Source organism: Danaus plexippus (genome assembly GCF_018135715.1).
Source record: "Danaus plexippus chromosome 13 unlocalized genomic scaffold, MEX_DaPlex mxdp_15, whole genome shotgun sequence".
Lineage (NCBI taxonomy): Eukaryota > Metazoa > Arthropoda > Insecta > Lepidoptera > Nymphalidae > Danaus > Danaus plexippus.
Window position 1 is genome coordinate 7404253 of NW_026869849.1, and position 21007 is coordinate 7425259.

Below are 21007 nucleotides of genomic sequence, written 5' to 3' on the forward strand. Positions count from 1 at the left end.
AAAAATTATAAATTAAAAAGTATCGTTATTGATAGTATTTTTCAGTCCTTCTATCTGTTAATAGGTGGAAAGGAAACTGTGGATGGTGAACCCACTATTTCATTAATAGCATAAATAGCCGTCGTATTAAACATCCCCGGTGATTTGTCTTTTCTGGAATAGATAAATTGAATTCTTTTTCCATAAAGTTGTTTTGACTCTTGAACTCAAAATTTTATCACAAGCAGCTCTGTATTCATAAAGGAAAAGAATCATAAATACAAAAAGTTTATATTTTGCATTTTGCATGAGGGTTTTATTTATTATCATCTAGAAAAAGAACTATGTTATTCTTATGAAAGTTTAAATTAGTCATATATGTATAAACTAAAAGTCCCAATTAGAAAACTCATATAATTTAAATAAGGAAAAAAACTTAAATAAATTGAAGTATCGATAAACCAGAAAACCTAAGATAGCTATCATCTAAATTGTAAATAACGTCAAACGAAAACGTCATTTTAAAGTTTACGCGTGTTATGAATGGTTGTGTTTTAGTTACAAAAAGTATATATAAAATACAATTAGATTATTATATTTAACTTTAAAGTAAAATGCAATAACCTTTTCAAAAAAAAATAACTTAAAAATTATAATAACTTTCAAAGTAAGTTTAAGTTTTTACACGCGGTACAAACTTGGTAAACAAGTTTGTAGTTTTATTTTATTATAATAATTTATTAAAGCTATGTCGGCAAACGTGCTCGTTATCGGTGGTGGAGGCAGGGAACATGCAATTTGTTGGAAATTAGCAGATTCTCCATTAATTTGTAAAATATTCTGTGCGCCCGGTAGTGTCGGTATATCGGCGACGAAGGAAAATGTTGAATGTGTGGATTTGAATATTAAAGATTTTCCGGTAAGTTTCTTAACACTCATAAGAATCATGTAGGAATAAAAAAATAAGCCGAATACTTCAATCATTACTTCATCTTAAACAAGACTCATTATTTAATTTTTCTCATTTCGATAATATGTCGTTTTAGTATAATTTTGAAAGCTCTTTCGAGGTTGTGTTATTTTCCAGTATTATCAACTTATGTATTAATTTTGTTTAGAACATAAATATATTTTCATCTAAATGTTGATGCATTTTACTTTAAAAAAAAACCCTGATTTTTTTTATCTTTGTTAAGAAATTGTAATTCAATTATTTTTTTCCTCAATTCTTTCCTTTTTATTTTTTATTTGCCCCATTTTCAAAGTAACTGCATAACTGTTATCCATTTTACATTCTGTATATATTTAAACTTATTTTTTAAAGTTTCAACAGGCACAAGTAAATGTTTCAATGAAAATCACAATTAAATATAGCGTTGAAGTATGACTAAATGGGACATAGGTTAATAATTAACTTAACATAAAATACAGTTATATTTTCCATTGACCATAACAATATCCTACCCACACAGGTCTCGTGCATGTAATATTTAATATCTCACATATTTTCAACAGTCATTTACCTAATTATAGATAACCTTTGCACCTAACTTTCTCATTGTCTGCGAGTGATATGCCGGTTGCTATGAAGATAACTAACAGCAACAAATGCTTCGGCTAGCTCTAAAAACGTATTTAGTGCCCTGATAAAAAATATAAAACTATGAATATACTCTTGTTAGGTTGGAATTTTAAAACCATTTTGTAAGTAATGATGGTGTTTCTTCTATGACTGCCTCAGGGTCTGGTTAAGTGGTGCAAAGACAAGTCAATTGATCTCGTCATCATTGGACCCGAAGATCCTCTTGCTAATGGCATTGTGGATGCCCTCGAACCAGCTGGCATCAAATGCTTCGGACCCACAAAAGCCGGTGCACAGATCGAGGCCAATAAAGACTGGTCCAAGAAATTTATGAACAAATATCAAATACCAACGGCAAGATACCAATCATTCACAGATGCTGAAGCTGCTAAGCAATTCATTAAGAGGTACCCATGGCTACCAAAGTTATGACTTTGAGAGATCACAGTAAAATGGTCATCTAATATAAATTGTGTTCAAAAAACTTTAAATTATTTTATACTGTACATTTCCTTAATTAATTTAAATTTACTGATATATTTATTTAAATAATAAATATTTTATGTATGTATTTGATTGAAAGTATTTATTATTTAGCAATATTTTTTATATTCAATAATATGAATACCGTGTTATAGTGCACCATTTAGAGCGTTAGTCGTGAAGGCATCCGGTTTAGCGGCTGGGAAAGGAGTTGTGGTAGCGAGCAATGAAGATGAGGCCTGTGCAGCGGTGGATGAGATCTTAACCGAAGCCAAGTACGGAACTGCCGGGCAGGTGGTCGTTGTTGAAGAACTGTTGGAAGGGGAAGAGGTTTCGGTAAGAAAATCCTAGATACATGTTAATTAAAATGTACTCTATATATAAAAATTGTTAATAATAATGATGTAATTCACGTACATGTATATTTTGTAAGACAAAAGAAAAACACAATTCTTATCAAAGGTCAGGTAGATCAAGTCAAACAAATCAGTGTTTATTGGGGGCCAGTGAGATAATACTTAATTAGAATTCTTATTGATAGCAGTTTACATAGTAATAAGATTTAATCTCTAAGAAATTTTACGTGTCTCGAAATAACACATTGCAATTTACTATTCGGCGGGTCGTTGTCGGGGTCATGATATCTCAGTGTCGTCAATGAATTAATAAACAAATAGAAGATCTTATAATATTTTATGTATATACGTTTAAATACATTTTGAGGAAATTGAGACTAAAATAAGGTTTTATGTGAAAAATTCTCCGACTTAATATTTATATATTCTGTTCAATGCCCATGGATAACGGAATGACTTACGGAAAGCGTTTTAGATCGGACAAATATTACACTTGACTTCTAAAGGTGTCGATAGCTAAGTTAAAAACACGTTACACCAGCTGACACGCGCTGGATTACAATCACAATTGTATTTATTGATGCAACGTAAACTCAGACTTAGCAACACAGCGTAGCGCTATACTTTATGTTTGAAAATATAACACGTAAATAAAGTTGCTTTTCCGTTGACTGCAACTGGGTTGTTTAAATATGACAATTTCTTTTGGACTCTATCGAGTTAATAAAAACAAATTAACACTACCTCCTGGAAAACGTAAGAGTAAAACTAATATTTTTCGGATTTGCTAGGCGTTTAAAATCATTTTTAACAACGTACTCCGACGTTTCGGTTACTTCGCAGCAACCGTGATCACCGGCAGACGGGATGTACACCGAAATGTTCCGAAACGTCGGTAGTATGGGATCCAAATAATTATAAACGCTTAGTAAATCAGAAAAATATTAGATTTATATCAATGAATACTCTCGAAACTCTTAGAGCTCATAACTTAAGAGTATAAAACCCTTCAATTGTCATAACTACTTCAAGGTGCTGGCATTCACGGATGGGAACACGGTGTCCATGATGCCCCCCGCCCAGGATCACAAGCGCATCGGCGAGGGGGACACGGGACCCAACACGGGGGGTATGGGGGCATATTGTCCCTGTCCGCTTATCACCCCAGAACAGCTGGCCGATGTCAAGGATCAAGTGTTACAGAGAGCTGTGGACGGGCTCAGGGCTGAGGGCATCAAATATGTCGGTGAGTGAGGTCGTTAGCAGCTATATTAGCCGTTTGAAACTTTACAATGTGAATGAAAATCAAAATAGAAAATAAAAGGCGAGAAATTATTGCACGAACAGAATTTCAACCTGCAACATCTAGATTCTAGATTCGGATCCGAAGTACAGTACAGTACAGTGTCGGATACAGTCGATGACTTTTCTCTTCTATAAATACTCTGTTTTTTTAAATGATAATAATTATATTATATTATGAACTCTATCTCCTGTGGAGTAAGGACTAAAATATTTTTATTGAATTATTCTTTTACGTATAAATACTAGTTTCAGCACAAATGGTGACACATCTTCCTTCACCAGATATGTATACAGAGTTTTGATACAACAGAATACAGCTAAGACATGTTACCGGCCTCCCTTACGCAGCTGTCTTTCTACACAGAGGCCATATCACTATTTGGAATTAGATTTATTAGCGTACTTACTATATAGAGCGGGTTTAAAGGTTAAATTACTCTAATTATAGCATATGCCTAGCGGCCTTTGGCCTGTCAGAGTGAACCTGTCAACAATATCAATAAAATCAATCGATCAATAAAAATATCTTTACCTTCGTCTCAAATTCTTCATACTTGGGACAGATGTCATTAATCAGTTAGATGTTTGTACGAACCGAATTATGTTATAATTAATTACCTTTTAAACTATACATTTACTTCAAAGCTCGTCATTCTCCATAAAATATAGGAAATCGATCGATAGGGCCATGTAACAATTCCTTGGACACTTGAGCCTCGTTATGAATAGTATTTACAGCTAAAATATTTAAAAGATAACTTACGTTAATATCATGGCCTATGACACCATGTTGACGACTGTTGATACATAGCGTAATATAGACGAGCGTGGCGGGCAATGTCGAACATTTTTGGTACGCAATAATAAATACAGATATTAATTTGAAAGACGCTATTGTGGAACTGATTTTGGAAACAGTACCCAAATCGTTTGCACCTTTCTGATATCAATCCCCATACTGTGTAGAATTTTCTAGTGTTTTGCTAAAATTTTTCGGAACTTTTTGGAATTATTAATACGGATATGTCTGGAATTTGATCTTCAAGTCTAAATTGTCTGTGTATATTTGATATTATTGTAAGATATCCGGGGACCGTGAGTGATAACGAGAGACAAACAATCTGTTATGGGCGTAAATAATGATATTATGAAACAGACTCATTCCCGTTCACAATAAAGTCGATAATCCTATGTATTACATAATGAGTAATGATTGAAAAAGTTGCGTTCGTCTTGTTTTGTTCATACTATTGTTGATGTAACAGACACGATAAAGGAACGTCTTGGCAATGTCAAGGTTGGCCATGATGTTACAGAAAAGGCGGAAAAATATTAATATCATATAAAAAATAACCAAAAAAATCGTGTATTAGGTATAAAAATATCCGGACTCAGAGCTGGGATCTGGGAACGCGATATTCCAGAGGTCCCAGGATAGTTTTGATGTTTTTGCACTACTGTATTTTGTATTTGAATATTAATTCAAGTATTTAATTGAGTTGCTAGTTTTCGAGGTACAGTTTCAAATTGATTTTTAATGTTCAGCGTTACTTCCACTTATGTCCTACAAAATGGCTGAAGCCAGTGTTTACACTTTTCAAATACAAGGTGATACTTAAATGTTGCCATTACAAAATTACACTGGTTCAGTATTATGATTAATTATAATCTGTCATAAAAATAATTCTAAGGATTATAGTACATTATAATTAGTACGGCACAGATGGCGCCACTTGTAACAATAAATATAGCAATAAGCACTCTAGCTAATTAAATGAGAGCCTTGCTGTCACTTACAAATTCTATATCTCAAGTATGTCACTTGTTTTATCGTGTATATCTGTCAGGGGTCCTCTACGCTGGTCTTATGGTGACCAAGTCTGGTCCAATGACCCTCGAGTTTAACTGCCGCTTCGGAGACCCAGAGACACAGGTCCTCATGATGTTGCTGGAATCGGATCTCTACTCCGTCATTAAGGTATAATACAACTGCTAGAGTATGACGCCCATCAAAGGCCAATATATATAATGTCGATAACTTAGAAGATTATTTAAAATTACTAAGATTCTGAATGTTATCGATTATTCACGAGGTCAAAGGTTCGACCGACACCTTGCACCCATCCTTCAGCAAATAAGTGAAGAATAGTGCGTAACTTGGAGTAGCTTGGAATAGAAATGACCTTCAGTGTATGGTTATTCACGAGGCAGTGTATAATTCCCAGGCGTGTGTGAGCGGTACATTAAAGGAGACTCCGGTCAAATGGAACACCTCAATGTCGGCCGTGGGAGTGGTGATCGCTTCCAAAGGTTACCCTGAGAGCTCCACCAAGGGCTGTGTCATAAGCGGTGAGTGTCACCTGTCCGACTGTACACTTACTATATACGAAATTCCCATATAATTCAGTAATTGTGGAGCTGTTTTTGGGTAAATCACGATGTTATCAGTAACAGCTGATCCTATAAACGTCAGGTATAAGAACAGGTCTACTGATTTATTGGCAGTTCCTTAATATATAGAATGGTAATTTAGCATCACACAAGTTTGAGAAAATTTAATGTCTTATAGGGACTGTATCTTCTCGTCGCTGCTAATCCTCAATTAATGATCGTACGCAGCTTAATAATATAACACGTCCTACTTTTTAATGAGTTGTTAATACTGAAAATAGACTAGTTCCTAGCACATTCAAAAGACAAACATCAGTTTTATAGTTCATGCATGAATTCCATATCTTCCCAGGTCTATCCCAGGTGTCCAGGGAAGACGTGGTCGTGTTCATGAGCGGAGTGTCCCGTGGAGCAAACGACTCGCTGGTCACTGCCGGCGGCAGAGTGCTGCTGCTGGCGGCGAGGAGAGCCGACCTCCGGACTGCCGCCGCCGCTGCGACACGAGCCGCCGCCGCCGTGGACTTCCCCGGGAAACAGTACAGGAAGGACATCGCCAGGCGGGCCTTCTGCAAGTGAGTGGAGGACACACCATCACCGCATGCCACAGCGTGTATCTCATTATGTCAATAAATATAATTACCCATATACATCTATTTTATTTCACATCCTGAAACCATTCGTTCGCGTGGTCCTTGGAAACTTACAGTCCGAAGTTAACGGTCACGAGTCACTTAGTGTCAAGCAACCAGTCACTCATCGACGTCAAAGACGGGATTCAAACATTTTGTTGATCTCCTTAATGCCACCACCGTTCATGGTTCAATTCATCCATAAGCCAAACTACGTCCATCACAGGATCTAGTCCTGAGCCAACATTAAATGAAAAGTTCAGCCCAAACTACTAAGACTTACGGTAAAAATATAGTCTAATTCATGTAAGGCCTGTACACAAGTAATAGCTCAATCCAAACACCCAGAATGAACGGCCTGTCATACCTGGAGAGCGGTGTGGACATTGAAGCGGCGGCGGCCTTGGTCCGTCTGATGGAGCCCCTGGCCACGGGGACCCACAGACCCGGGGTACTTGGAAGGCTGGGCTGCTACAGCGGACTGTTCCAACTGGCGGCCGTGGACCCCGGCCTCACAGACCCCGTGCTGGTCCAGGGAACGGACGGCGTTGGAACCAAGGTCAAGGTGAGAGAATTAGATAATATGTGCATAAAAAATATAAAGGTCGGATTGATCCCTACCGTGATGAGAGATGGTACTAATACACGCGAATATGAGGAATTGTGAATATTGAAGGGGAAAAATATTATATATCGTGAGGACATACACGTTAGTGCCTTGACACTGACGTATTAATTGACTAAGCATCAACTGAATTCCAAGGGGATCGACGTGGTCTGCCCGAAAAATGTATTCAGGAGTATTTACATGTCCCAGATAGCAGAGATGATGCAGAAGTACGACACCATCGGCCAGGACCTGGTGGCCATGTGCGTCAACGACATCCTGTGTGCGGGCGCCGAGCCCTTCGCCTTCCTGGACTACCTGGCGTGCGGCCGGCTGCAGCTGCACACCTCCACCACCATCGTCAAGGGAATCGCCGACGCCTGCGTCATGGCCGGCTGTGCTTTGTTGGGTAAGGAGCGATCGCTGAGCATAACATTTACTATATACACAAAGGAACTATAAAGATTCTCGTTTCGGTGACGTCACACACCCGACCGTTCTGTCAACATGTCACATGTGTTGCAACCCTCGTCTCCCGCCGCTCCGTCCACCCTGTTCGTCACAAAACGCGAACCATCGATAGAGCTTCTTAAAGCTTTTTCCATGTGTTTGGTATGATAACGTCTTAACATCTGATAATGAATAAGAACTGCGAGCGCTGGGAATGTTGTTTCATGATATTGATTGTATCCCGTCCCGTGTCTCTGCGGCATGTCCTGGCGAGCGCAGCGGACGGTCTTTGTCATTTCTGTTGTATGTTTAACTTCTTCAGGTCATTACAACAATAGTTGATGTTTAAGCTATTTTTGGTGATCGTATTGAGTGTACGTAACATCCTGTATACACCAGGGGGAGAGACGGCGGAGATGCCGAGTATGTATGACGTGGGGAAGTACGATTTGGCGGGGTTCGCGGTGGGCGTGGTGGACAACCTCAAGCAGCTGCCCCGCTACAAGGAGATACGACCCGGGGACGTGGTGCTCGCGCTGCCCTCCACCGGCGTGCACAGCAACGGGTACAGCCTCGTGCAGAGGATCATGGCCGAAAGTGGACATAGGTATTGTGTATTAACAGCTATTCAATGATTATAGAGCGGGCTGAAGAACAACACGCGCGGGACTCGAACCCGCTATGTTAGTTAGTAAGGAAGGTTCCGTTGAATAAACTTGGATACTAAAGATGGAGAAATATAAGTAAAGTGGACAATTAATACATTATATAGATACAGTCCGCCTAGTTTGTAATATTGCCTCTTATCTCATTAATGTGTTTCTCCTATAGTAAACAATAATTTTTCTATTCATTTTGTTATAACCCGTCAGTCAATGTACACGAGACACATGTTACCTACGTACGAGGTTGCAAATAAAACTATTTAAATGCCATTTTGTTTCTAATACAATTGTAAGTATGAAAAAAAATTTTTTTTTCAGTTTCTACGAAAAGGCTCCGTTCAGTAAATCCAACAAGAACTTCGGCGAGGAGTTCCTGGAGCCGACCGGTATCTACGTGAAGGCCCTCCTGCCGGCCATCAAGAAGGGCCTCGTGAAGGGCCTGGCACACATCACCGGGGGAGGCCTCCTGGAGAACATCCCCAGGATACTACCGCCCGGCGTCAGGGTCAGGCTCGACGCCACTAAGTTCCAGATAAACCCTATCTTCGGCTGGCTGCAAGCTAAAGGTGAATTACACTCGTACACGATATATGTAACGGTGCCAATGACCTAAAACTTCAAGCATCAGGACTAGGAATGGGTGTTATACTGAGTGACTGTTTATTTACTACGGAATGTTAATGAACGCGTTCTGTGTCCAGGGATGGTGTCGGACTTCGAGATGCTGCGCACGTTCAACTGCGGTGTCGGCATGGTGGTGGTGGCGGACCCCGTGCTGGTGAGCGAGCTGGTCGCCGCCGTGGACGGCACCATCAGTGTGGTCGGGCAGCTGGAGGACATGAGAACGGAAGGTCGGTGACCACCTGGAAAAGACTTACTCCCTCACAGATATATGGCTCATAGAAAGTGTCACCATACACGCCAGTGTTGACACCGTCGTTGAGTGAGGCAACACTGGGTTATATATTTTGTTTATATTTTTGGTGTCGAGGTGAGGAGTGACCAGAAAACTACTGGTCTTATAAAAATCTACTGAACGGATATTGATGAAACTTTACTGACTTGTAGTTAATAGTTCAGAAAAACTCGAAGGATATAATTTATTAAAATAATCCGTGCGGTTCCTTAAGGGTGACGTCTGAGAAATTGTATATTTTGCGAAGCGTGTACCGCGGTAGATGGCGCTGCCGGTTCAGAGTAGATTTTATTTAAGTATCCGTCATTAATTTCTCTCCGCGACCGACATTGTCGAATACGCGTTCAGGAACTGGTATTAAATAAAATACTTATATTTTACTCTTTATTACATGTACCGTGTTAAACAACTCGTGTCACACTCTCCAGGAGGTCAGCAGGTCATAGTGGAGAACTTCCAGCAGGCCATGTCTCCTCTGACGTCACCCTACTCGTCCGCCAGTCCGTGTCAGAAGTCACTCTCCTACAAGGACAGCGGGGTCGACATCGAGGCCGGGGACTCGCTGGTGTCACTCATAAAGCCTTTGGCTAGGTCGGTTTAATTGGTCCCACGAAACATAAAAAAAATAACTTTGACTTACAAAGATTTAGAATTTAGATAATGTGTCTTGTAGTGAGTATTGAGGCGGGTCACTTGGAGGTGGTCTGAAGATCCGAGGTAAACTTGTCAATAATAATTATGCTGTACACAGATCCACGTCTCGATCCGGGGTCCTGGGAGGTCTTGGAGGCTTCGGCGGGTGTTTCCAGCTGAAGGCTGTGGAGCAGGAGTATAAGGTGCCTACGGAAGATATATACACAATACATTTCACCAGCATACTTTACCTGATACCATACACGCTATATAAGAGACAAACTGCAGGCAGTTTTATGAAATCACTCATTTTGATAGACGTTGCTCGTATAAAATAGATTTGGAAAAAATTCATTAATATAAAAACGAATAGATAAATTTTTGATTCTAAAAAGCATTATGTCATAAATAACGCGTTCCATAACCTCGTGTGTGCTCAACATGCAAGGACCCGGTGCTGGTGGTGGCGGCGGACGGTGTGGGCACCAAGCTGCGCGTGGCTCAGAAGATGAACCGACACGCCACCATCGGCGTTGACCTGGTGGCCATGTGCGTCAACGACATCCTGTGCAACGGCGCCGCGCCGCTCACCTTCCTGGACTACTTCGCCTGCGGAGCCCTGGACGTGACCGTGGCCAGGGACGTCGTGGCCGGGGTCGCGGACGGCTGCAAGCAGTCCTCAGCGGCTCTCATCGGTTGGTTGATACAAATACGTCCCTACTAACGGTCGGGAGGCACATGCGACCCTAACGTTGTCTATGGTCAATCTCAAGAACCTTTATTATTGAAATACCCTGTGATCTGAAGTTTCTTTGCCGCTTTAAATGTACGATCCAAGTCCTCGTGATACAGCTTATTATGACACAATAGGCGGAGAGACGGCGGAGATGCCCGGCATGTACGAGGCCGGCGTGTACGACATCGCAGGGTTCGCGCTGGGAGTGGTGGAGAGGGACAACATACTGCCGAAGATCAACGACATCAATGTGAGGCGAAGTCTGGCGATACTCAGATAATACCTGCGCTCAAAAGTGTTTGCTTTTGAGAGATGTGTAAAGAATCGATTAATATATAAGAAAGTGTGGCAAAAAAAACAATGTCCGATGTAGTCGGAACCTAACTTTATAAATGCGAAAGCTGAACTTATAGTGATGAAACTTTACATTCACATTGTCCAGGCACCCGAGGAACATAGATATCATTTTATTCAAAATATCCGTTAATTTCCCCACACAAGGGCACGACACTTGTACCTAGTATGAAGTCGCACGTCCCCGGCGACAGATGGCGCCGCTAGCTGGTCGCCACTTCTATTTATTTTAAGTGTCTGACATTAATTTCCCCCGGCATCCCACTCCGAAGTCCATGCCGAGGGGAATTAACTAGTGACCGAATATCTCCTCCCCGGTCCCAGGTTGGCGACACGATAATAGGTCTGCCATCGAACGGCGTCCACAGCAATGGGTTCAGTCTCATCCACAGCCTCATGAAGAAGGCCGGTCTGAGTCTCAACGACAAGGCGCCCTTCAGCGAGGAAGGACTCACTCTCGGTGAGTTACATTCATTTAAATCAACCTAACATCGCAGAACGAGGAACTGTAGTTTGTATTATTCGAGTGTATTTTTATTTTTACGACGACAAGAACAAACTCCCGTCGTATTAATAATAACTTTATATTGGTAAATCCGTGTAGGTCCGATACTATAAATATAATGGTGCCCAAGGCAGGAAATTATTTAACATGAATAGCAATGAATGTTGAAGTTTCCGTTTAAGTAAAGTCGAGGGTTCCGTGTCGTGTTTTCCCCACGTCCCGAGTCCCGGCGCAGGGCAGGTGTATTTATCGGTCGCGAATGTTTTCCAGGCCAGGAGCTGATCAAGCCGACCCGCATCTACGTCCGCAGCGTGCTGCCGGCGCTGCAACGCGGCGTGGTGAAGGCGGTGGCGCACATCACGGGCGGCGGGCTCATGGAGAACATCCCGCGCATCATGCCGGACTCCGTGCGGGCCCGCCTCAACGCGCACTGGTGGAAAGTACACCCTGTATGTATACCACACCGCTGTATATGATGAGATCTAACGCTTCCGCGAGTAATCGTTTAGATAAGACTAACTAACTAACTACTATAACTACATATTTCCGTTGAGAATGTCTGTCGTTATCACCTCGTCTAGAGGATTAGTTTTATAAACAATAAAGCAACGCTCAGTAATCCGATAATATTAGTTTCATATCCGTGTATATGTGACCTGGACTAGTACTGTGTTGTGAGTGTAAGCGCGGTAGAGCATCCTGTATATAGATGTTATCGTGCAGGTGTTCGCGTGGATCGCGGAGACCGGCGAGGTCAAGAACGACGAGATGCTGAGGACATTCAACTGCGGCATCGGCTTGGTGCTGATAGTGTCTCCGGAACACCAGGCAGAGGTGATGCAGCAAGCATTTAAGTCATATAAAGCTGGAACCAATCTGTGACTACCTTCGATATGGTTCTATGATTATTTGGTGGCTGATCGTGTGATTGCCATTCGTGATCCAGGTGATGAACATAACTCGCTCGCACGGCGCGATGGTGATCGGCTCCATACAAGCCCGGCCCCCGGGCGGCGCTCGCGTGCTCGTCGACAACTTCACCTCCGCGCTGGACTTCACGAGGCGGATGCCGCACCTCACTAAGAAGAGGGTGAGAGCGGTGATTCCACCCCACCGGTTATCATACACCCTAACCCTTTGATTTTTTTCGATACAGTCAGTCTGTCTGTCTGTCTTGTCAGTAAATACTATCCGAGCGTTAAAACCCTAATTTTTTACTATCGAACAAGCTTGGCTAAATTTGAATTTAACAGGAAATATTAAATGTAATAACCGCGTATAGTTAACCGTACTTTGTAACTGGTTTCATTCATGTCCTGCGCGTGCGGCAGGTGGCGGTGCTGGTGTCGGGTAGCGGCAGCAACCTGCAGGCGCTCATGGACAGTGCGTCGGACCCCGCCCAGTGCATGTGTGCGGAGGTGGCGCTCGTCGTCAGCAACAAACCCGACGCCTTCGCCCTCAAACGGGCCCGGGACGCCGGCGTCAACACGCTGGTAACGCTCCAGACTACTAGGACACTGGGCATATGATAGCGAGCAGTCTGACACTGAGAGCATCACGCAGAGAGACGGCTGGGACATCAAAACCATTAGAAATTTAATGATAATATTTTCATATGTGCCTCGCGTTTTTATTATTTTAAACTACAAATCTTCACGTCATCTCCGCCCGTGACCACGGTTGCCGCAAAGGAACCGAAACGTCGCGAGTCTTTACTTAAACTAATAAGAAACGCGTGGTGTCCGGAAATATTAGTATGATTTACTATAAACTGATTCAATTGTCAATGCGTGCGTACGCCGCAGGTGCTGAGTCACAAGGACTACTCCAGCCGCGAGGAGTACGACCGCGCCCTCAGCGCCGCCCTGGACGCGCACCGGATCGACCTCGTGTGTCTGGCCGGCTTCATGAGGATACTCACGCCGGGCTTCGTTAAGAAGTAACCATATATGTCTCATATAACGTAACCGCAGCCCGTGACTAGTCTCAAATTAACAGTTTTACACTAAATGCATGTGAGAGTGTATGAGATAGTGGTATAATTTTTTTTTTTTATCTGTTTACTTATCCGGCTAGTCTCTACGGCTGGGCGTATTTGTCGGAGGCTGATACAACTCATATATATATTTGTATGTCACGCTCTCAATACGTATGTTCCCTCCAGGTGGAAGGGTCGCCTCATCAACATCCACCCGTCCCTGCTGCCGGCCCACCCTGGACTCCACGCTCAGAGACAGTGTCTACAGGCGGGAGACAAGGAGTCGGGCTGCACCGTACACTTCGTCGACGTTAGAACTAAGATACACTTTATACTCATATACATAAGGACCATTTTACAACATATTTTGTGAGCTAAAATAATTATCAAATTATCAGCTCTTTAGTAATAATAAGTTTTATCTAACATCTGTATGAGTATGTCTGTAACGTTATATGATGTTAACAGGAGGGCATGGACACGGGTCCGATCATTCTCCAGGAGCGCGTGCCGGTGATGCCGGGAGACACAGAGCAGGTTCTCAGTGACAGGATCCTGTCCGCGGAACACCGCGCCTACCCTCAGGCGCTCAGACTGCTCGCTACGGGCCGGGTCCGGCTGCATGAAGACACTATCATATGGCATTCATGAACACCCCACACTCCGTACAGCCAAGGGATGTAACATCAAGAATATTGCATTTATGCCGCACTCAACAACACATCCGTCTTCCACGAGGTGCCTTATTTGTGTTATATAAATCTTTAGCTCGAATAAAATATATAAATGTTGTATACATTATCATAATAAGAGTTTTTCATGTTGAAATAATTTTTTTACATATAATATGATATTATATAGATATTTCCGCACGTCATAGATATAAGATTATGTTAAATAAAATATATGAATTCTTATGTTATGTTTTATTTTAGTCTACATGTCTAGTACTAGACTCTAGAGTATCACAGATCACATATATGTATATAAAACAAAAAAAATCAATTGTTAACATTTTTCTATTGTTTTCTGAAGGAGAACACTTCGCCCAGAGCTTTAAACAACAGGCTTATAAAATCTTCATGGTCCTGAACCGCATTCGATGAAGTTTCTATTTCTTTGACCGGCTCTTTGACTTTAGAGTGTGGTCCATTCTTAAGTATGTCATCGGATATCTTGTCAAAGTCTACATGAAATTTCTGTTTATTCAACAGTGGTACAATTAAATTGAATGTATTAATTTTAACATTAATAGACTGTGACAGGAGTCGGTTACATTCACATATCCTACCCCACTTGGTGTGTTCATCACGGGTCAGGGGGTAGGGTCCGAGGTACATTCTATCCTTGGTTATCTCCTTCTTCAGCAGTTCAATGTCTTCATCTATCTCTTTACTCATTGTGATCCACTCCGGTGTAAACCCATTGTTTATCAACACCTACAAATAATATTAAACATATTATATTATAATAACCTTTGGTTTCTTTGATGATAAATAATCTGGTGATTTATTCAGTGATTTCTATTATAAATGTATTATGAGTGAAAATAGTGATAGTGGAGTAAGTAACAAGACATTACACACCTCATTCAACTTATGGGTTGTAAAATCAACATAGGGGTTGTTATTTTGATCCTTCAAAGGCTTTCCTTTGCCGCTCAGGTTCTCGAACTCCCCTTTGGACATGGACTCTTGTATGAGATCCTCTACGAGCCTGTCGAAGCCGTATTTCGTTTTAATATCATGTTTCTTTAGCGGTTCCTTCTTCATAAGAGTTCTATCTGATGCTGCAGCCTTGGCCACTCTGTGTTCCATAACATTATTAGCTGCTCTCTGTGCCCTGGCTTGGGTCCATTGTTTTTGTCTTTGTGATGGAGTTCCAAATCCCACACCTTCATAGCTTAAGTACTGACGGTGTTGTGGTGCTGTATGCTGGAAGTAACATAGTATACAGACATTACAATTGTTTATCTTATCATTTTGAGTGCTGCTGGGAAAAAATCATAAACTCAATATTATTTCATTATTATTATTTAAGTCATAAACTAAATTACCCGAATATCATATACAATTTTTTCAACTTCCTCTGAATGTGTTGTACCAGTATTATGTTTGGAGAGGGTCCGAAAGGCATTTTCTACTTCGACAAACTTATCGATATCTGCCTCAGGCGAATTGGAATCGGGATGGTATTTTTTGGCTAATTCTAGAAATGCCTGCTTCACTACGTCCTGGCTGGAGTTTGGTGGTATGTCTAATACTTGGTAGCTTTTCTGAAAATAGTAAAATTTAAATGAGATTTGTTTTTCAATGTTAAAAATTTTTGCTTTAAATATATGTATGTACAAAATAAATGTTTGAAGATTTCTTCAGTGGCAGGCCTAACAGTAGCAGGCCACCAGCACCACCAAGACCAGTTACTACCCATTAGACAATTTTATACCACCGACCGATTCTTGGGTTCCAGTAATGACTGTTAAGGCCATTTGGAGGATGGGTCTGAACAGTGGCCTTATGATTTGAGTATAGTATAGTACACCAACATTTTCATTGTGTCAAGTAATTGGTTATGGAGGGTAATGGAATCCAAATACAGATGCTGCACTGGCTTCTAGTGGAAGTAGGAGTTGTTAAATGTGAGCAAACCTCCCATGAAAGGATGCCAGTACAACTGTGTATAAACCCAAAGTGACTCTAGCATGCCAGAGACGAAACCTCTTAGCATTCAATGGATTCACCGTGCGGGTGCCGGGTCCATTGCGTTGCAGGGAGTGGAGCTTCAACAGTGCCTGGGACTTGCGACCCAGGTGTAGGTTTAAGGGGCCCCTAACTAACGCGCGTTAAACGCTCACCTCCACTGTCCAAGCTCCTCTCCCTACCTAACCATATTTGAAAAGAACCTACTAGGGCTGCCTTCGAAGTACGTTCCAAGAACGAATTGATGTGAGTTCTGGACAGGCCCAAGTCTTTTAGCAGGTTGTAGAGAGATTTAGCCGTTATACCTCTCGCTCCCACTTCTACCGCGTATAAATCCACGACGAACCTATTTCGAGTGAGTTCGTTTGTGAGCTCGTAATATTTGTTGACCTTGATGGTATGGTCTTTGGGGATGTTGGTTTCCCAAGGAACCGTAAGCTCTATCATCACAACGCGCTTTAAGATTCGCGAATACATAAATATGTCTGGTCTGGAGCCCGACGCACAAATATCCTCGGGGATTTTGTATTGTTTTTCATACGTATCCATCATTATAGTCCAATCCGTAGCCGCTTTAAGGATGGAGTAAGGCTTAACATTTGTTTTTATAGCCCTAGTGCCCTCTCTCACAAAACCTACTGATCGCTCGTTTGTGGTTATTTCCTTTTGCGCTCTGGCTACCGAAAGACTAACCGCTTCACGTATGATTTCTAGAACCCTATCGTGACGACGCGAGTATTGACCGCTATCGAGGAGTACCTTACATCCCACTAACAAGTGCCTAGCAGTTCCAACTGCCTTCCCACAGATATAGCAAGTCTTTTCGGTACCTTTACCCCATCTCACTAAATTACTTTGATCTGGGAGAGTCATCTGGAACGCATTGAGATAGAATTTTAGCAATGCTGGCGACCAATCATGGATTAAGGTGCGCCATTTTAGTGCTAATGGGATGCAAAAATCTCCTATGTCTAACCACTCGTTCTGCATTTCTAAACTTATTGCATGGATCTTATATTTATCATTCTCGTCTTGCCAAATAAAAGACTTCAATATATCCGTATCTTGGACCTTCCTACTTGACCCTAACCCTACTCTGTTACTTTGCGCTCCTATCATAAACTGCTTGTGGAATTGAAGCCTTGACTCTAGCTCTGGGGCATCTTTGTCTTTTGGGAGCGATGTAACGACGTCATCCTGGGATTTCCCCAGGATGTATCTCTTGGAAACTCTCAGGTGTTTGTAGAGCTCCGATGGCCTTTTTAGACTCATCCCAAAACTATTGCGATCCCTAAATAAAGCCGATGAATCAGCCGTTAGCGCGAGCCCGAGCCACAACTTCAACATCTTTATGACGCCTGCATCTAACTTTGACAGAAGGGTTTTATTGAAATCATAAACGAGGAAAGGCCAATTTAAACGTGAAGTTAGGTAATTATCGTAGATCCAAGCTTTTTTAACGTTACTGATCTGTTGGCTATCTACCTTGTTGAGATCGTTTAAAAAGCTATCTACTATACCTTCTAAAGATGGAGTACGACCTATATTATCAATCTTCCGACCGAGAAATTTAAATGGTGCATTTTCTGTAACCGTAGAAATGCATTGACCGCCTAACGATAATCCCGGATCGTATGAGGTGTATCTTGTACTCCGCCTACCGAGACACAGACAGTGACATTTACATGGTTTTGTCCTCAATCCATCGGTCCACTCACAGAATCTATCCACTTCATCTAATAGTACTTGACAGTGTTTGGGTTACGTGTCAGTATTGCGAGATCGTCAGCGAAGGCTAAAATGGATTCCGTGTATTTATTATTAAACTTGAACCGATACCCCCATTTTTTCTCGTTGCTGCTTAATTTATCTACTAAGATGTTAATTACAATATTAAATACAATTGGAGACAAACAGCAACCTTGAAATAGTCCTACATTGTAACTAAAAGTTTTTGAATGGCCTTCTTTAGTTGTTATAGAAAACTTTAATTTTGAGTAGTACGACGCGATCATATCGGTAACTAGGGGCGGAAAGTTGTACCATCTCAGCGCGAATAGCATCAATTCGTGTTGTATCGACCCGAACGCGTTCTCTAAGTCTATCCAACAAACTGTAATTTGCCTCTCGCTTTTCCTAGCATCTTTTAAACTCTCCGACAGCAAAGTGTTGTGTTCTAGGCATCCAGAAATTCCGGGTAAAAACCCTTTCTGGTGATTTGGCCTAAAATACCTGTTGCTGAGCATGAATCGCGTCATTCTCGTTTGTAGAACTGAGAAAAAGATTTTGGATATAGTATTTGTTAAGGCTATCGGTCTAGTATCTTTCGGATCTGTGACTCGATCTTTTTTGGGAATGAGGACAAAAATTGCTTTCCCGAAGCACTCCGGGATTTGCTTCCTTGACCAGATTTTATCGTATATATATGTGAGATGTTTACGAACCGATGGACATTTTTTAAAGACTATATATGGGATACCATCGGGTCCCGGCGCAGATTTAGACGATTTTTTCTTTATCTGAATACTTATCTCATCTAGCGTTGGAGGGATGCCGTGGAAATCGAAACGAGGAATTCCAGGTTTTTGATCGTTGGGATCCGCATAGAGTCTTACACTTTTAGGCACTTCGTATGTGCTCTTAAAATGATCGTAAATTTGTTCATTGGTCAAGAGAAGCTGTCCGCGTTCTTTCTTAAAAATGGTTTTCGAATACTCAAAAGGGTTTTTATCAAAATCTACTTCCTGTTTTGCCCGGTCAAAATTATCGCGATTTTTTGCGGTTTGCGCCGATATTCCTTGAATTAATTTTAGAATTGATCTTAACGCCCTAGCTAGTTGATGACTAAGGTGATTGTCGCCTAGGGCTTTGGCTATACGTAGATTTTTTATTAATTCCCGTTTTTTCCTCCTCATTTTTATCTTGAAAGAATTGTCTTTATTTTTGCGAGCGTAATGATTTCGAGGTGGATATTGCTCGTTAAAGTAGTCGTAAATAGTATTTTGGAAAGTTTCTACTCGCGAGTTCAAATCCTGCTTCGAGCCCGGATGCTCTAACAGGTCCGCTAAATTGTCGTCGTGAACTTTCCAAGTCGATTGTTTCATGTTTGGAATGCTAAGATGTGTCCGGATGTCAATGGACTCCTGGTAGTTTCCATTTAATGGTTCACCATGGGATACATGAGGGTCAACTCTATCCGCAGTGAAAGTTGAAGAACTTACCGACGATTGTCGTGCTTCAACACCATTATGTGTTTTTAGATGTTTAATGTACCAGGCTCGTCTCTTGTAATTTTTCCCGCACGTAGGGCATTTCAAATCCGTATTCGCGCCGTTTTCGCCGTTTATATCGACCGGTGGACAGATCTTTCGCCCCCCCTCTCGGACTGTCCTTGCAATCGCACCAGATACCCGAAAGTGATCTCTGGGGCGTTGGGCATCTTCCAAATCTAAATATCAAGCACCAACTGTTATAGTGAGTTTGATGTGTTGTATGTTTATCATTTCAAGGCCCTACTCAACCAACTTCTTTCATTTTGAACTATGTATTCACTCTCTTTAAAATAGAGACAGGGAAGTTTTCACATCAGTTGCACTTTTTCTCTCTCAAAGTGCACCTTACTAACATCAGAGGTCTGCACTGTAACCTCTTGCCCGTCTACTACCATCTAGACTAGTATGCGGCACTTTTTTATTATCAGAGACATAGATTGAATGTCTGATTAACGCATTATATGTACTCACATACCTAGGTTACTCTCCTAATAACTTTTTTAAAAGATCTTTCTTCTGATATGGTTCTACTGTCCTGTTCTATCCTTCAGCTTGTCTTTGTAGACTTTTGTGCCCACCATCATGACTTGCTGTGTCTATATATTTATGTTTTGGATAGAAGAACATGAATTTATAATTATTCAACAAATTGATTTTGTTCTAGGGGGGGTTTATTATTAACAATTTGTAGTAAGATATATATAATACAAAAAGGGTCTACTGACAGCTACCTATACGAAAAAAAATGTTAAAAGACAAGAATAGAATCTGTCTATATACACGATGTACATGTACTTTCTTGTCTCTGTCTGACTAAAAAAGATGAATTTTATAATAACATGCTGCTAAATTGAAAAAAGTCACACCCTCGCACCAGCCTCTTACCTGTACTTTTCTATTTATTTTGGTGGTCATATCCCTGGTCAGGTATGGCTGAATCTCTAGACATATTCTTTTATTATAGACAAATTGGTTTATTGTTCTGTACATATTTCAATAATTATTATACCATTTCTCCAAGTTATTCAAGTGTTTCCCAATTTAAACATAGCTAATTTCATAATATTTTTATAATTTATAAATAATAATTTTTGAGCTGTCAACTGTCATAAATATTTTTCTTGTCAATGCCATTATCTTAGTTCAAGTGTAGGTACGAACGAAAGTGAAATTGCCATAATATTTTGCCATAAAAATGAAACATAATATTTCACAACCGTTATAAGACATTAGATACAAAATGTATTTTCTAGCCAAAAATTGTTTAAGAATTCTATTAAGACTTGAAACATGTAAATTTCTTTTCTTTAAATTTTCTTTCAAATAGACTTTATTTCAAGTTGTATATTTACAAAAGTGGGATTTAAAATTTGTAAAATAACCGACACTAATAGCTGACTTTAAGAGTCTAACTATTGAATCTCCGTCTCGTCTCTTTTCTGGGAAACTGATCTGAGAACAGAACCG

At 40.9% G+C, this 21007-nt stretch overlaps 2 protein-coding genes across 2 annotated transcripts; one reads left to right on the top strand and one right to left on the bottom strand.

The window, feature by feature from the left end:
• Positions 1 to 497: 497 nt before the first annotated feature.
• On the top strand, positions 498 to 14486 carry LOC116770303 (trifunctional purine biosynthetic protein adenosine-3). The gene is made up of 25 exons (XM_032661721.2): positions 498 to 646; positions 726 to 898; positions 1721 to 1968; positions 2200 to 2380; positions 3433 to 3646; positions 5553 to 5683; positions 5931 to 6054; positions 6449 to 6668; positions 7074 to 7290; positions 7543 to 7741; positions 8182 to 8389; positions 8766 to 9013; positions 9149 to 9298; positions 9792 to 9954; positions 10115 to 10199; positions 10445 to 10691; positions 10867 to 10982; positions 11411 to 11546; positions 11862 to 12040; positions 12315 to 12425; positions 12538 to 12681; positions 12923 to 13084; positions 13397 to 13530; positions 13756 to 13879; positions 14038 to 14486. The coding sequence occupies exons 2-25, from the start codon at positions 728 to 730 to the stop codon at positions 14218 to 14220; spliced, it is 4095 nt and encodes a 1364-aa protein (XP_032517612.2). The 5' UTR covers positions 498 to 646; positions 726 to 727; the 3' UTR covers positions 14221 to 14486.
• On the bottom strand, positions 14481 to 20665 carry LOC116770305 (dnaJ homolog subfamily C member 28). The gene is made up of 4 exons (XM_032661723.2): positions 20426 to 20665; positions 15626 to 15844; positions 15156 to 15503; positions 14481 to 15008 (listed from the first exon to the last, which is right to left on the bottom strand). Exons 1-4 carry the CDS (start codon positions 20528 to 20530, stop codon positions 14589 to 14591), a joined length of 1092 nt encoding a protein of 363 aa, XP_032517614.2. The 5' UTR covers positions 20531 to 20665; the 3' UTR covers positions 14481 to 14588.
• Positions 20666 to 21007: the final 342 nt, after the last annotated feature.

Coding starts and splice junctions, on each gene's coding strand:
- LOC116770303 (XM_032661721.2), top strand. CDS start 728: ATGTCGGCAAACGTGCTCGTTATCGGTGGTGGAGGCAGGGAACATGCA. Junction 10,692..10,866: donor GTCCTCAGCGGCTCTCATCG/GTTGGTTGATAC, acceptor ATGACACAATAG/GCGGAGAGACGGCGGAGATG. Junction 11,547..11,861: donor CGAGGAAGGACTCACTCTCG/GTGAGTTACATT, acceptor AATGTTTTCCAG/GCCAGGAGCTGATCAAGCCG.
- LOC116770305 (XM_032661723.2), bottom strand. CDS start 20,530: ATGTACAGAACAATAAACCAATTTGTCTATAATAAAAGAATATGTCTA. Junction 15,845..20,425: donor AAATAAATAGAAAAGTACAG/GTAAGAGGCTGG, acceptor TACTATTTTCAG/AAAAGCTACCAAGTATTAGA. Junction 15,504..15,625: donor AAATTGTATATGATATTCGG/GTAATTTAGTTT, acceptor TGTTACTTCCAG/CATACAGCACCACAACACCG.